Source organism: Garra rufa, chromosome 20 (assembly GCF_049309525.1).
Source record: "Garra rufa chromosome 20, GarRuf1.0, whole genome shotgun sequence".
NCBI classification, from domain to species: Eukaryota; Metazoa; Chordata; class Actinopteri; order Cypriniformes; family Cyprinidae; genus Garra; species Garra rufa.
In genome coordinates, this window is record NC_133380.1 from 29,701,356 (window position 1) to 29,716,602 (window position 15,247).

Sequence of the window (15,247 nt, forward strand, 5' to 3'; positions counted from 1 at the left end):
TATCTCAATATACAGCTGTTATTTAAAAAAATAGAATAACTTTGGTTTTTATATTAAGTAGAGCATGATTCATAAATTGTGGTTATTTTTTTTAACGTGTGATGAGAACTCTTTAAATATTTTTTTAAAAATGTTTTTGGTGGAAATGACAGGGTGGTGGTGGAAATGACAGCGTATTGTGGAAATGACAAGAAATTAAGGTAAATAGGGAAGCTTCATCCCAATGCTGGAACATGACTGTTTCTGGATTGAAACATTTGCAGTCATGCAAATCTATTCTCACAATCCATATAAATTGCACTTTGTAACCATAAATGTCATTTGACATTCCAATGACTGTGGTGGAAATGACATTTCTGTAGTTTTTTGTGAAAAAATGGAAGATAGCTTCACTGATTGACTTTGAATTATTACTTAGCATTTCGTGTATGTAAAATACTCTTATTTAACTTAAAATGTTTAGCTTTTTAATAACACCATTGACGGTAGAGCATGTGGTGGAAATGACATAGAATAAATATATTCACTGATCAAGTAATATTTACTTCGATTTTTCTTCATTTGTTGTTGATGAAAATGTAAATTCCCTCCATGTCCAACATGTGCTCTGATGTCACTGAACATTTCCATAGAAAACATCAAAAAAATCTTTCACACAAACTTTTTAAAGATACATTACAGTGTTGTGGTGGAAATGACACCAATACTGTGCGACAGCTATATTTTGTATAAAAAGTAATATTGATAGAGGTCTCATATTAAATACTATAATGTATTTTAATTATTTTACTAGTGCTTAATTCAAGGACATTAATAGTTACCAGATTAGTCATATTTTTAAACTGTAAATTGAAGTTTAAAAGTCTGGGTGTGCGACAAGGAGAAAACACTGATTTTGACACCTATAAGAAGGTTGAAAAGTATGAAAAAATCATAATACAAAGGTAGTAATTTTTTTTAGGTTGGTTCTATTGATAGCTTGACAAAGAAAGAGGAATTTGTCCAAAATTACATGTATTTTTAAAAATATGACCAAAGTACATAAAAGTGTCCATAGTCTAAGAATCACCCATATATAGATATATATATACCTACATAATCATGAAGGTCTCTAGAATCATTCAAACAAAACAAATCTTACAAGAGATCTATAGTTTTTTGTGTAGTTAGACAAAAGTCCAAGTGGGTATACGACTTGTAAGTACATTTATCGTGGGGAAAGGTTATTGGTCTTGTTTAGTGCTTTTTGGGAGAAAAGAGATAGAAAAGGGGAGTGGGGAGGACACTAATGACATAATTTCCCATTCCGAATGTCTGTATGCCATTATTATATAGTTTCTTCATTCTATTTATTTATTTATTTTTCATTTAACTTTTTGAGCTTTTTTGGGTTTGCATCGAATGTTTTTCGACTTTTATACATTATATATTTGTTTTTGAATAAAGCTTGATCTGTTGAAAGCAGAAAAAACAAAACCTGGGGAAAATAAATGCTGAACATGTTTACATAGGACATATTAACACGACTATATGCATGAAACCATTCAGAAAAACTTGGACACAAGAGGGTTAACTCTAATGTTAACAGGTAAAACGATGAAATTAGTGCATATTTAATTGGATAACACCTTTTGCATATTTAATCATGTTATTAACAACTATTTTTAGAAAACGTCAGAAAAAATAGAAAAATGTTTTCAATTCCTAATGTAATCAATCAGCTAGGGTTAAGATGATATTATCAATTAGTATAATAGAATAAGAAATGTGAACAAAATATACAAAGTCTAACATGAACTACTACCCATTTCAGTGGATTCACACAATGATTCATCTGGAGATTCATCTCAAAATGGGACATTAGTGTAAGGGACAAACAATCTGTTCTGATGTCAAAGCCAAACGTTCTCAAGGGACTTAAGCAAAACCGAAGCTGAATTGTGAAGCTTCTGAAGGATTTCGGCTTGCACAACATCTGAGGACATGAACTTTCTCCCAATTACTTTTAATAGGAATGAGTTAACGGTGGATGGCTCTCCTGAGGGTTTTGCGGAGCTTCCTAAACGGATAAGGAAGGAACATGCTCGCTGTCAAGGCCTCCGTAATACGCTACGGCTACAGATCCCGTGAAATGAGAGGAAGGGTCTTCCCTGTTCCTCGATGTGGACAGGAAAGGGGGGAGAGGTTTAGTTTTGGTCACATCATGACTAAAAACATGCACCGACGGCGCTACTGTGAAAGATCTTTGGGAAGCGACTTGGAGCTCGTTCCCAAAAACCTCACGAGCTGAATGTTTAGTGTCTTGCTGACATCGAACCTTCAGTATGAGTTACAGTCTTTGATACGACCACGTCTCTGAAATCGTGGGGCCTTCTGGACTTCACCCTAAGTGCTCCGTTTCATATCATATGCTTGTTTATGGACATTGTAACATTGCATCATAGTAATTAAATGCCATAAGAGCAGAAGATAAGAATGTATACTCACATTCATGACACACGAGCAGAACGGATTTGTGTGTGAAGCCTTCACAAAACCACAAAACCAAAATTCACAGTCCAAAAATGCAAGTACAAATGATTCACACAGAAATTCTTTCCACTTTCATTTGATAGGTGCAATTAGAAACGCATTGTAGTTTGGCACAACACCTGCAAAAAGTAGTCTAAGACTTGCTCAAATGTATTAATGTGACTTATGAATGACAACGTTCTGAATTTAATGTCATTTTCTAGGTTGGACTGAACAAATGATGCTTAATTGATAAAAAAAAAAAAAAATCAGGTAATACTTTATTTTGATAGTCTACTAACTTTGCAACATCAACTAGCAGTCTTTGGAGTATCAGTACACTGTCTGTCTAATATCTTCTAACACTTTATTTTCATGGTCACAACTGACATTATACGGACTATAAGAAGCTTTGCAGGTATGTCAACTTTTTCTACTAACACTAATCCTATCCTAACCATCTACTAATACTCTAATGATAGCTAGTTGGATTGTAGTTGCAAAGTAGCGTTAACAGAATGTCTAAAGTGGACTGTTGAAATAAAGCGCAACCAAAAACCAATAAATTATCCCTAGATTTCAACAGTCAGTAAACTGATACTTCTCGTGTAAAGCGCACACACACGCACACCATATACAGCCCTTGGATGTATATGCTTCTAAGCATGCAATGGTGCCATAACTGGTTCTTGGAATTGAAGTTCCAACCCATTGAAATGCAAAGCGAAGGAGGCGTCTTTGGATAAGGTGCGGCTTACAGCCTCTAATGAAGTCAATGCTTCTGTATAATCCTGCAATCTGTGTGTGAACACGTGCAAGATAACGTACTAAAGCATATCTGGGCCATTTCAAAAGAGACGCAATCCATCATCTTTATGCTCAAACCAAACAGCCACTCCTGTAAATGCACACACACATACCCAAAAAAAGCTTCTACGTGAACTTGGTGCTTACTGAGCGTTCAGGTCTCAGTAGTTTTCAGTGCACCAGAACTAAATGAGCAAAGTGCAAGAATTTTGTCAGAAGCATGTGCAGCACAAAGTGACAAGCGATTTTACCATTAAAAATCAGTGTAAACAGGGTTTCTCCTGCGATTTCCACACCTTACATTTATGACAACAGGGTAAAATCCACCATGGTGCACGGCAGTTATATAACAGGTCAGACTGTCTCATCTCGAACGGCTAGATTTGTTTCACTCCATACTGTACGTTTCCTACGTTTTTACACATGCTAAAGATTTAAACCACATTGAAATTCTGGGATTTAAATTCTAACTAAAAAAATGTTTTAGATTTCTAGGTAAGTAATCAAATGTAAGTACAGAGGGTCAGAAACTCAAGATGGTGTTTTTAAACTATGCTGGAGAACATGATCATCAAAGAGAAAAGCACTACTGAATTCAGGTTCATATTTCAAATCATAACATATAATACTAATAATAGAGTTTGTAATGGAAAAGTCAGGTTAAAATAGAAAGCAGAATCATTTTGCTCATTTTAGACTTTTGGACACTTTACATGTAAACATACAAAGACTAACACACACAAACACAAACACAATGACGACATGAACTGTACATATGACAAACATGAATGTACACATAACAAAAACACACAACAATTATGGGAATAACTCTGAGTCTTAATGAAAAACTTTTCGATTTCGATTTCCAGTTTCTGTTTTTTTTTCTCGCCCTCCCACTTTAACGATTACTTACTATGCAAAAGCGTAGTCTGAGCCGAATGACAAAGCTGACCTCAGAATTACTGGTAAAGCAGAATTAGATATTTAGTGACCTCTCTTTCATATTAATTTCGCAATTTGTGTAACGCATCACAAATGTCATAAGGTTGTTTGATTTCCCTAAATAACAGCAGGCCAGACATTGTGCGTTAGTGGCTATTTGTGACTGTCACAAGAATCTGACTTTAGTTCTTGAATTAAAGGGTGCTTATGTTAGCAAAGTTTTTTTCCTTTTTTATAGATCTGCTACTGTGGTATTAGAACATGATGAAACTGTCAGCCATCATTCTGAACTAATATGCTTTATGATGTACATTTTGGTAGATAGCATTTTAGATAAAATGTTGAGAAATTGTGCAGTCTTAACAATCAATACAATAAAAAAATCCAGTTTTACATCTATGATATTAACCAAATGTCAGAAATTATAAATATGTTTCTATCTTGCATACACTTAAACATTTATACAGTAGGCCTATTTACAGTAAATTACTTTATCTGACATGAGATTTTATACACAAAGCTATAGAGTGAAGAGTATGTTAGCTGGCCAACTTCTTGATATTAATTTTGAAAGTTTAAAAATATACAGCATTTTTTCAATACATTTCATTCTACAGCAGCTTTACAGAGAACAGTGCTTCACAAAACCCCAGAGATCACACACGGCAGTAGGTAGGAAACAACATTAAGGTTTCGTATGTTTACATACGTGTGTCATCCATGATGATGCTTTACATCCAGTTTAAACATTTAACAATTGGTGAATGTTATTTTAAGGATAGAACTTTTACTCAGTCAAAACCTGCAACGTTAAGCCAACATTTGCACTTCAGACAAAAAACTTTTGCAAAGTTGCAAAGTCTAAATCTCAGCTTAAAAATAGTTTGTCTTGTGTTTGCGGACAAATCAAAGCTCATAGATAATAAAGTTTAAAATAAATGAAAATGTTGAACTAAGTAGCATATTTCAGTATTTAAGATTTAAGAGAAAAACATCTGAACCTTACAACAAAACATCAGATCCAGTATCATCTTTTTTAAGAGATCATTTCAAATTTAGCGTTTGACAGGTTCATACAGGCGTCCAACAACAGATGTAGAGAAACAAGTATATTCAACCCAGCAAAAATTAAGAAGAAGAAAAAAAAAAAGATACTATTGTTTTATCATTTTAAACTAACAAACGTTTTACTATTATTATTAGCAATGGCATTCAAAGAGTGTAGGTAAAATGTTTATATATTTTTGAGGCCTCTATAATAATCAATATTTACTGTCAGTTCTTCACTAAAACAGTCATTTACTTTCCACTAAATAAAACCTGGTAATGCTAATTATTTCTGGTGTAGTAATGTATGTTGGCTATTTTACAGCAAATGTAGGTGTCTCGACTCAAAAATCCCAGCCATTCATAACACGACATTTTCCTAAATGTTACCGAGTGTTGAAATGCATTAAAATCTGCCAAACTACACTCGTCTATCCAACTCAGCAGTTTATTATTCTATAGTAGAATTCATCTCAAAAAGCCTAATTTATGCAATTTATTCATATCAAGTAATATTATTTAAGCTCTTAGTTTACACTTACCCGAAGTAAATGACGGTTTTTTAATATTGAAACGGCTGTGCAGCATATATGTAGGCTAAGTTAGCAGATTCAAACTAAACGAGCTGTTCTCTTCAGTATTCACCTGCTGCTCACTAGAGGTGGTCTTGAAGTGCACTGACCTGTAGGGGTCTCTTGAAGGTGTTCAGTGACGCTAAAGATATTTCCTCCTGGTGTCACCACCAAACTCTGCTGTTGTGTCTGAGAGCTGCAGGAGTTTTCCTGCTGTCCGGCTGCGTGCGAGAGCTCCACAGCAGGCTGCGTGCAACAGGTTTGACTCGGTGTGAGTTATAGATACAGGAGTCAGTGCTTCAGTTCTATAAAGCGCAAAGATGCGGGGGGCAAGAAGAACTAATGACAGTGTCTCAAAACCTAGCGAGCTGCCTACATAGTAAGCATTAATTTTGGGGGATTATATGCCCCCCCCCCCGCCTCCTCCTTCCCCCCACCTCCTCTCCTCTCTCTCTCTCTCTCTCTCTCTCTCTCTCTCTCTCTCTCTCTCTCTCTCTCACACACACACACACACACACACACACACACACACACACACACACACACACACACACACACGCACGCCTCTATAAAAACACTATAAATATTTTAAAATATTTTGAAAAATTTGAAATATTCGGTACATTGAAAAAAAAAAAAACCCTGCATACATGACTAACATTATTTTAATATTATTCTATTTTAAAACATGACGTAGATTAGGGATTCCTACACGATTCTAAAAAGATGCTTTAAATGAGAGATTAACGATTCAAATATTCTGTACAATTTAGATTAAAAACGCTGCGTATTGCTCTTCAATGCCCAAAATGACAGAGTCTAAGGAACTTTAACTAAATATTCAAAAAGATTATTTGAAAACTCCTAAAATTCTAAAAGCGTCTAGTTAGACAGCTCGATATGATTTGAGACACGGCCACTCTGTTTCTCCTCCCATCAGGAACACCTTTGGAACACATGGAGCAATGCGGAAGAGCCAAAGAAATCTATGCCAAAATAACTGCATTACGTCAAGTTTACGTAACTACGCACTAACGTTACCGATTTTACTCTACGTGTTGTCAACTCAGCACCCAGTGAGATCTCGAAAAATGCTTCAGGCGCTAGAACTGGTAATTTAGGCATTTAGCCAAATATCATTTAGCATTTTATTGATACTGGGAAATTCGTACAGCTGTAAAATAATAATTAATAATACCTTATGAACGTTTTGTTTTATTGTGAAAGTGCATGGGGACACACTGCTGTTTTCAGTTGGGAAACAATGAACCCAAATCATATTTGTTTGTAATATCCGTTATATCAGGTCGTATCAAAGTCTCTTCAGTGAACTCTTAATAGATACCTATTGAGCAGTTTCTCTCATTTCCCCTTCTATCATAGAACGTTTCTGCGTCAGTTGGGTTTTGAAATCCACTGTAATAGCTATAACAATCAATTTAAGTTACAGAATACTGTATCATTGTTTCACATGATTACACGTTTAGAAAAAGTGAAAAAGATGTGGAAAGAGGCTGACAGGTTTGACGTAATGAGAGTCTCTAAAACATCATCAATTATATGACTCAAAACCATTGAGAGAAAAAGACAGTTTTGCTGTTCTGACAGAGTGAAGTAGCAGGTTGTGTATGTGTAGCTACATATTAGTGTCATTATAAGGATTATAATTATATACTGATACCAAACGACATCCCATTTAACATTTACCATTTAACATTAACATTTAGCTGAATTATAGTTTTGAAGACATTGGCATTTTCCCTTTATGTTGTGGGAATGTAGATTTACATTTAATCCTAAGTATAGAGTGCGACTTTCAACCAAGGCGGTTCTACATTTTTCCCACACTCATATTTTGTATAATGGTGTAATTTTATTTTGGTGGATGGGATATGATGGCATAGGCTGGCCATTAACTAGAGTAAGCAAAAATGATTAGTCATCTACTGCCACCTTCTGGCAATTCATATTCTCTGAACTTAATGAATAGTGAGTTACTGGCTTTTACCATCTCTCAGATGAGATTAAATATTTATTTTTCACAAAGTACATTAAAAATACATCAAGTATTTTTTTCTCCAAAGCATAACAGCTTGTGAAAACCAGGGAATGGTCAGGGTGTTAGTGTTTGCACTTACTGATTGGGTCCTCTGATTCTAAAAATGTGTAGAAACAAATACTGAAAAGGTTACAAATACATACATAATATATAGTAAATAAATAAATCTACTGATTAAATACCTCTTACACACTTTAGATACATCTTGCATGTTGAAAACACCCCAGACATCCATTCTTGTCCAAGAATACCAAGAATCATGTTGTTTTAACTGAAACGTTTTTTGTTTTTTTTGACAAATATTGCATTGTTAAATGTCAAGGCCAAATCTGTATCACTATATTAGCTTTTTATATTAAATGTCTTTGCATATCAAAACAGTGACTCCACTATATGGCTAAAAAGCAGTACCTCTAAATCACCTCTTAGTGATACTATAAAATATTATCTTAGTAATACTATATAAATTGCATTCATGATGCACAGGTGATGGCTGTGAGAGAAAAAAGACTCATGTCAGTTTCCAAACAGTCATAACGAATTATTGTAAGTGATCTCTCAAAATGTGCTTTCTTGGGTGAATGTCACGAAACATGTCTAGGTCACATTTCACAACAAAAGAGAAAAAAAACAAAAACAAAATAAAATTCTCATTACTATGCCTTAGTAAAAAATAAATGTAATTCATTTTTTCATACTAAGTTTACTACAAATATATTTACATATTCATTTTAGTTAATCATCATTAAACAAATTCCAATACAAAAAATCTGGCTTTAAAATTTTCACTATGCAAAATATAAGTTCTTATATTTTCTTTTGATTTTGGTGTGATGTAATAACATGACACATTCTTGACAGGTTTCTTGTGATTCATTTAGACTATTTCATTACAGTAGGTTTTGTATTGCTCAGAAGGATATATATAACATAAGATGGCAAAGGTCAAGACGTCATGGGAGGAAGGACTCATCTGCTAAATCCAGCCTATTCTGAAACGTTGATTAAAGAATACGAAACTCACTTTTACATGTCGTTTGAACGTAATTGTGTGTTGGCAGTGTGTGTACACAATCACCCTATAATGATAAAAATCCACCCAGTGGTATTTTTTAATCCCTATAAATAATATCCCCTTTTTTAAATCAAGCCGTTCTCAGCTTCTTGGCTGTGTGACGTCACACCGACCAAGACTGCTCCCACGTTAGTTGATTGACACTGCCATCTTACCTTAGACCCGCCATGAGTAAGCTGTGAACAGTCCGACTGCCATTGTTTTGATGCCAGAGCTGGAACGTAGACAAGAATGTTTTGTTTTGAATGTAATAATGATCATAGCAGTCGTCATTTGTGACCATGGACCACAAAACCAGTCATAAGGTTAAATTTTTACAAAACTGAGATATAAACATCATATGAAAGCTCAATAAATAAGCTTTCTATTGATGTATAGTTTGTTAGGATATGACAATATTTGGCCGAGATACATCTATTTGAAAACCTGGAATCTAAGGGTGCAAAAAAATCAAAATACTGAGAAAATCACCTTTAAAGTTGTCCGAATTAAGTTCTTAACAATGCATATTACTAATAAAAAATTACATTTTGATAGGTTTACAGTAGGAATTTTACAAAAAATCTTAATGTAACATGATCTTTACTTAATTTCCTAATGATTTTTGACATAAAAGAAAAATCAATAATTTTGACCCATACAATGTATTTTTGGCTATTGCTACAAATATACCCCAGCGACTTAAGACTGGTTTTGTGGTCCAGGGTCACATTTATTCCTGACATCTGAGCTGCTGAAGATGCAGAGAATTAACATTACTTGCGTTTTTGAATGGAATGTGCCCTCCGATCTACCTAAATGTGTCTATGTTCATGTGAATCATTTGTGAGCCAGCTTCACCTACAAAAGCAGAGAGTATAAGTTTTTTTTAATTAATCTTAGCAAGTTGCCTTTCCTAATAATGTGCTAGTTAGCAAGTTTTGTGGCTAAATGCGCAAAACAGGACAGCTCGTCACCCCACAGAAGAGAGGGGTGGGGTGAACAAAGCTCATTAGCATTTAAAGAGGCATGCAACAAAATGGGTTGCTGTGAAAAGAGCTGATTTTGACAAGGCAAAAGGGGTATTGTTTTACACTACCACTGACAAATTTTAACCAAAGTGTGTTATAGACTTTTCATCAAGACCCTAAAGAATTTCTGATTCTATAACTGACTGGCTTAAGTTTGAAATGTAATGGCCATTCGGTTTTATGGAATTTCTTCAAATGTCTTTCGCTCCTCATGGTTATCAGTTTACAGTTCATCAGGTAGTAAGAAAATCACTCTAGTTACTAACATATCCTTGATTCCCTGAGATACAGGAATGAGCATTGCGTCAAAAAACACTTATGGGGAAACTCTTGTTCACAAAGCTGCATGAACAAAATGGCACTTCAACCCACCAAAAGGAGTGGAAACAGCAGCTACATAAGTTGGCTCTGAGTGCCATTTTGTCAGAAGGAAGCTATTCCTTTGGGGGAGTGGGCTGTCATTCCAGTAGGACACTGTAAGCTTGCTGAATCTGCTTCGTAACAGGTGGACGAAACGGGCCAGAGTGGTGAACATACATTATAAGAGCCTCAACTTGTTAGAGTGGATTGTGACCCTGCTCATCCTCTTAATTGGGAAGAGCCAGGAAAGAAATGACCTGTGCCCTGAACGGAGTGGAGAGCACTTTAGGCACATAGCTGTGTCTCAGTTTGAGATACAGTCGTTAGGCCCAAACTCAAGACATGAATTACTGAGTGCATGCAGTTGGACTGACACTAAAACTAAAAGGAGGGTGGTCTTAAGTGGCAGGGTTGGCTGACTAGAGCACCTCAAAGGGAGGCACTAGGACTCGAGGACTATATAAGTCCCATTTCGGCACAGTAGGAGGATAAGGTGGATCCAATCTCTGAGCTTCCCTCAGAAACTTAACGACAAGGTCATTTTTGCTGACAGTAGTGGCTGCCACATATACTTTGAGCATGGAAGGAGTGTGCCCCTTATCCAGCAACTCTTGTAGAGGGATTAACACAGAAGACATGTCACAAGAGAATGAGTCCTGACTCTGTGCTGCACTCCGGTCAGAAAAGACTGACCATTTAAGGGCGCAGAGACATTATGTAGAAGGTACTCTAGTCTCCAAATTAGTATTAATCACACTCGCAGGAAGCCGTAAAAGGTTCCCATTGAGGATCCACAAATGAAGGCTCCACAGCTTGGGCAGAGGATGCCAAATGATGTTTCAGAGAAGATCTGTCTTGAATTTTATCAGCCAGGGGGCTGCCGATTCCAAGTCTGGTTCCTCCAGAGTGGGACCACCAGGAGTACTGAGCATCTGGCTTCCCTGACCCATCTGATGCCTTGAGAAAGCAGGGCAATTGGGGGAAGGAATGACTCCGTTAGCTGCTGAACTACCAGGGAAGTGTTCCGATGTAATCCATTTCCACATCTGGGCTGAATCAATAATTGTCCTCAGGAAGATGACTCGCCGGTTGGGAGACAGAAAGCCCTTGGCTAAATTGAATTTTAGCTGCTTGGGCATGTGTTGAGTGAGAAGAACGGGCCCAGCCTGAACAGAACTTCCATCGCTTAGAGCTAAGCGGGGGAATGGAAAGCAAGTGCAAGACTTCTTTGAGGGTAGTCTGGCCACTGCTGACTTTTCCATGGCTTTGGGATCAGGGATGGCTTCTGAGGCTCAGGGTCCAGCACTACTCTGGGGTGTTGACCTTGGCACTTAGGAAACGGGTAGCATCTAGCTGTCTGTGGATGGAGCCTTCTGGTGACTTGTACCAGCCACTGAACTGGAGCGACTTGGCAGGAAATCACACATGGTCTGCAATGACTTCTGTGTTGCCAGAAACCGCTCAGCAAATCAATCCATGACAGGCCCGACCAGTCTGGGGAGTTGAAGAAGGCGATCTTGTCAGCGTTTTTGATCTCAGTTGAAGGTGGCACTCCAGCATGACCACACTGGCCATACCAATCCCCTGCGCAGTGGCCTTTGTAGGGCACAGAGCCAGGTCAGTTGCTGTGCAAAGCTCCTTAAGGGCATTGTAACATGGCCTGAACTCTTCCATGATGTGGAGAAATTTGGCCTGAAAAACTTTTAGCACTGCCATTGTGTGAAGTGCTGGGACTTCAATCCCAGGGCCAAAAATAGGGCAGAGCTGCACAGCGACCACCTCTTCGTTAAGAAAATCTTTCAGTAAACTTTTTCTTCAGCGTTGTAAACAGTGGTGAGAGCAGCAGAAGTGGAACTTCCTCCTTAGACCCCCGAAGGAGATTGAGTCGCTCACAGCCGACAAGGGGTGCTGATCCTTACATGTGAAATACACAGGCAATTCAAGGAATTGTGGGGAGATTGAAGCATACAGGACCTGTGCTGGTGTGATTTTCACTCGAGCACAATGGTTGAGACCTGTTACCTAAGCTCCTGAAAGAAAAGAAATGGTAGAGTAGTCAGGAAAAGACCACCTTCATGAAAAAGATGATCTGTGGGCGAAGCAGGGTGAGACTCATGCTCTTGCAGTGAGAGCACTCTGTCCCGCTGAGCACAGCCTTAGCATGAGCACTGCATGAGCCACATGGGGTTCCCTGCATGAGCCAAACTTGTGGTGCAATATTTAAAACAACGCCACTTGGAAAGATGAACTGCCACTCAGAGATTTGCTGTATATTCGCCAGATAGCTGCAGGGGAAACCCTTGTAGAGCTCAGGGAGGAGATGATCTTCGCACTGAAAAAGAAAAATTCTATAAAATAGCACTCATAGCTGACTTATATATAGCAATTGGCGGGTTAAAGCACCATTTGTTTGTGAAGCTACACAAACATGAACAAAACAGGCTTCAGCATTTAGAGTAAGCAGGAGTTTCCCCATAACAGTTCCAAGGAATCACCTTTCAAGACCTCATTAGAAACAATTTTTTTATGTTATTGAATACACTTGTTGTGTATTCAGAATGTAAACACATGGACTTATAACAGCAAGCTTGCTTGCACATCACTCATGCAAAACCACAAATACTACATTTAAAAAAAAAATCAACATCACACATATAGCACACATAAATGTTACAGCACACATACACACATCCGAAAGCAAAGAAACCTTAGCTAGATGATTAGGAACAACCCTCACTGAAATAAGTTCAAGTTGTACAAAACATTTTTCAAAGTACATTTTGACCACATGAGACACCACAGCACAGAACTTTGTGTAGGCACAGTTAGAATTGCTTTTTAGCTGGCAGCGACAAACCTGGAAACCACTCAACTAACAAGGAAACAAATGTAGCCATCAGAAGCAAACATAGACAGAAAATTTAACAGTACAGAAAACACACTTATGGGGCAACCTCAACCAGCACCAATGAACTGAGCTTTGATTTTTTTGTAGGCTGAACCGTGTATCTGGAATCATGGCAATCGAAATCATTTTGCCTGGACTTGTTTTGGTTCGACTGCAACTCGAGAATGTCGAGAATGTACTGTAAACAACTTTTTGGAGGGGGCTGCTGGCCGACAGTCTTGTTTGGGGTCAGTCAAGCTTTCTTTTAAGTCAGCGTTCTTTAGACACACACAAATGTTTTTCAGTCTTAGCACATTTCTATAGATTCCACACCAGGGGGCAACACTATACATAAAAAAAGATGTCTGAATTTACATTTACACAGATGACAGATTTTACATGTCAGGTTCTAATGCAGCCAATACGAGTTGTGAATATACTGTAAGTAAGCATTGTTTGTTAAAATACTGCAGAATAAGGCATGTGCTTTAAGCATACTAATAAACAGCCAATATTCTAGTAATATGCAAGCTAATTAACAAATAGTTAATAGTGACACCTTATTTTCCACCTAAACACCGTATTTTCCATATTTCAACTATTTCCTTCATTTTTATTGAAAATAAATGCTCTTCTGGTTTGATGTGATGTGATGTAATGGGCGGATTCGAACTCGGGTCGACTGCGTCAAAATGTCAGAATGACATGCTTTACTACTTACACCACTGCTGTTATTTAACAGTCATGTTTTGTAATGTTGTCCAGCCATAGCACACGTTGGTAGGCAGAGGTAGAGTAAATAGCCTCTGTCAACAAGATGGGCTATTTGCACTTAGTAAACATTCAGATTTAGTTATTAAAAGAAAGTGTAAAAGTTTCTCTTTGTGAGCTTTGGTTAAGAATCACTGAAAAGCAGCTTTATGCACAACTGCATGGAGAGACACCAGCAGCTTCAGACTGGTTTACAGCTCAACACTGGCTTTTTTATAGTTGCCCTTTAAAACTATTTGACAGACTTTCCTTAATAAAAGTTTTTCTGTGCTCTAAATCACTCACAAATATTTAGACAGTTTGATAGTCTCTATTTAGTTGTTTTCATGCCTTTTCCAAAACATTGCACAATTTCATGCATTCAGACAGATCTTTCTTCCTCTCCATATTGAATGAGAACTCTAACTTTCTTAATGAACAGTAAACTTTTTAAACAGGTTTCCCATTTAAAAACTAAAATCTTAACTTTTTTTTTTTTTTTTTTTTTTGAAAAACATGAGATGATTTCATTACTGTGGCACACCACATGGAGAAAACATTCATGACCACATCCTTCCATGAGGGAAACTCAAAATATTGTCTTTTATTTACCACATCAAAATACTCAAAATACTTCCTTAAAACTCAAATGTACCACTCACTGAACAGTCAAGAAACATGATGACACAGCTTTGACGTCAATGATGCATTGGCTCTCATGTGTCTTGTGACTGATTTCGACATGCTAAAGTTTGGATTTATCTTTTGAATGAGGAAAGGGAAGATGCTCAGCACTTTGAACTTTCACTTGGTTCCTCACACGAAGCTACGAAGCTATGGCTTCAGAAGACAAAGCAATGATTGGTGCTAAAATCATTTAAGTCATTTTGTTACAAAGAAATGATTGTAACAATACTTTTATGTGCTTGTTACTTATTTTACATTGCTGAGAGCTTGGCAGGTTTAGAGGTTTAGGGGTGCTCAAAAATAGCTTTTAATAGTGTAATGTAATTAAAAGTATTGTGTCTATAAATCTGTCTGTTATGTGTTTTATACTGTTTAAAATGGTTTTGATTTAGGGCTGGGATGAAGTTCTAAAATATCATCATGACAGTACAACATAACAAAACCTTTTTTATTATTATTATTATGAGCTGACATCACAAAACTGACGCCTGTCTTATGAAACAGTCCTGGGTTTACTGGATATGTGACCGCTTTTAGTGT

The 15,247-nt window shown here is 36.9% G+C and overlaps 1 protein-coding gene across 2 annotated transcripts in view; it reads right to left on the minus strand.

Annotated features, from left to right (window-relative positions):
• The window catches only part of pparg (peroxisome proliferator-activated receptor gamma), a 42,362-nt gene extending 36,204 nt beyond the window's left edge, over positions 1-6,158 (minus strand). Inside the window, exon 1 of one of the 2 annotated variants that reach the window (XM_073826104.1) lies at positions 5,990-6,158. Coding sequence is in view for 1 of the 2 variants with exons in the window: in XM_073826103.1 (XP_073682204.1) it covers positions 5,850-5,895 (46 nt within the window). In the remaining variant the exon portion in view is untranslated. The other variant, XM_073826103.1, reaches the window with a different exon arrangement.
• Positions 6,159-15,247: the final 9,089 nt, after the last annotated feature.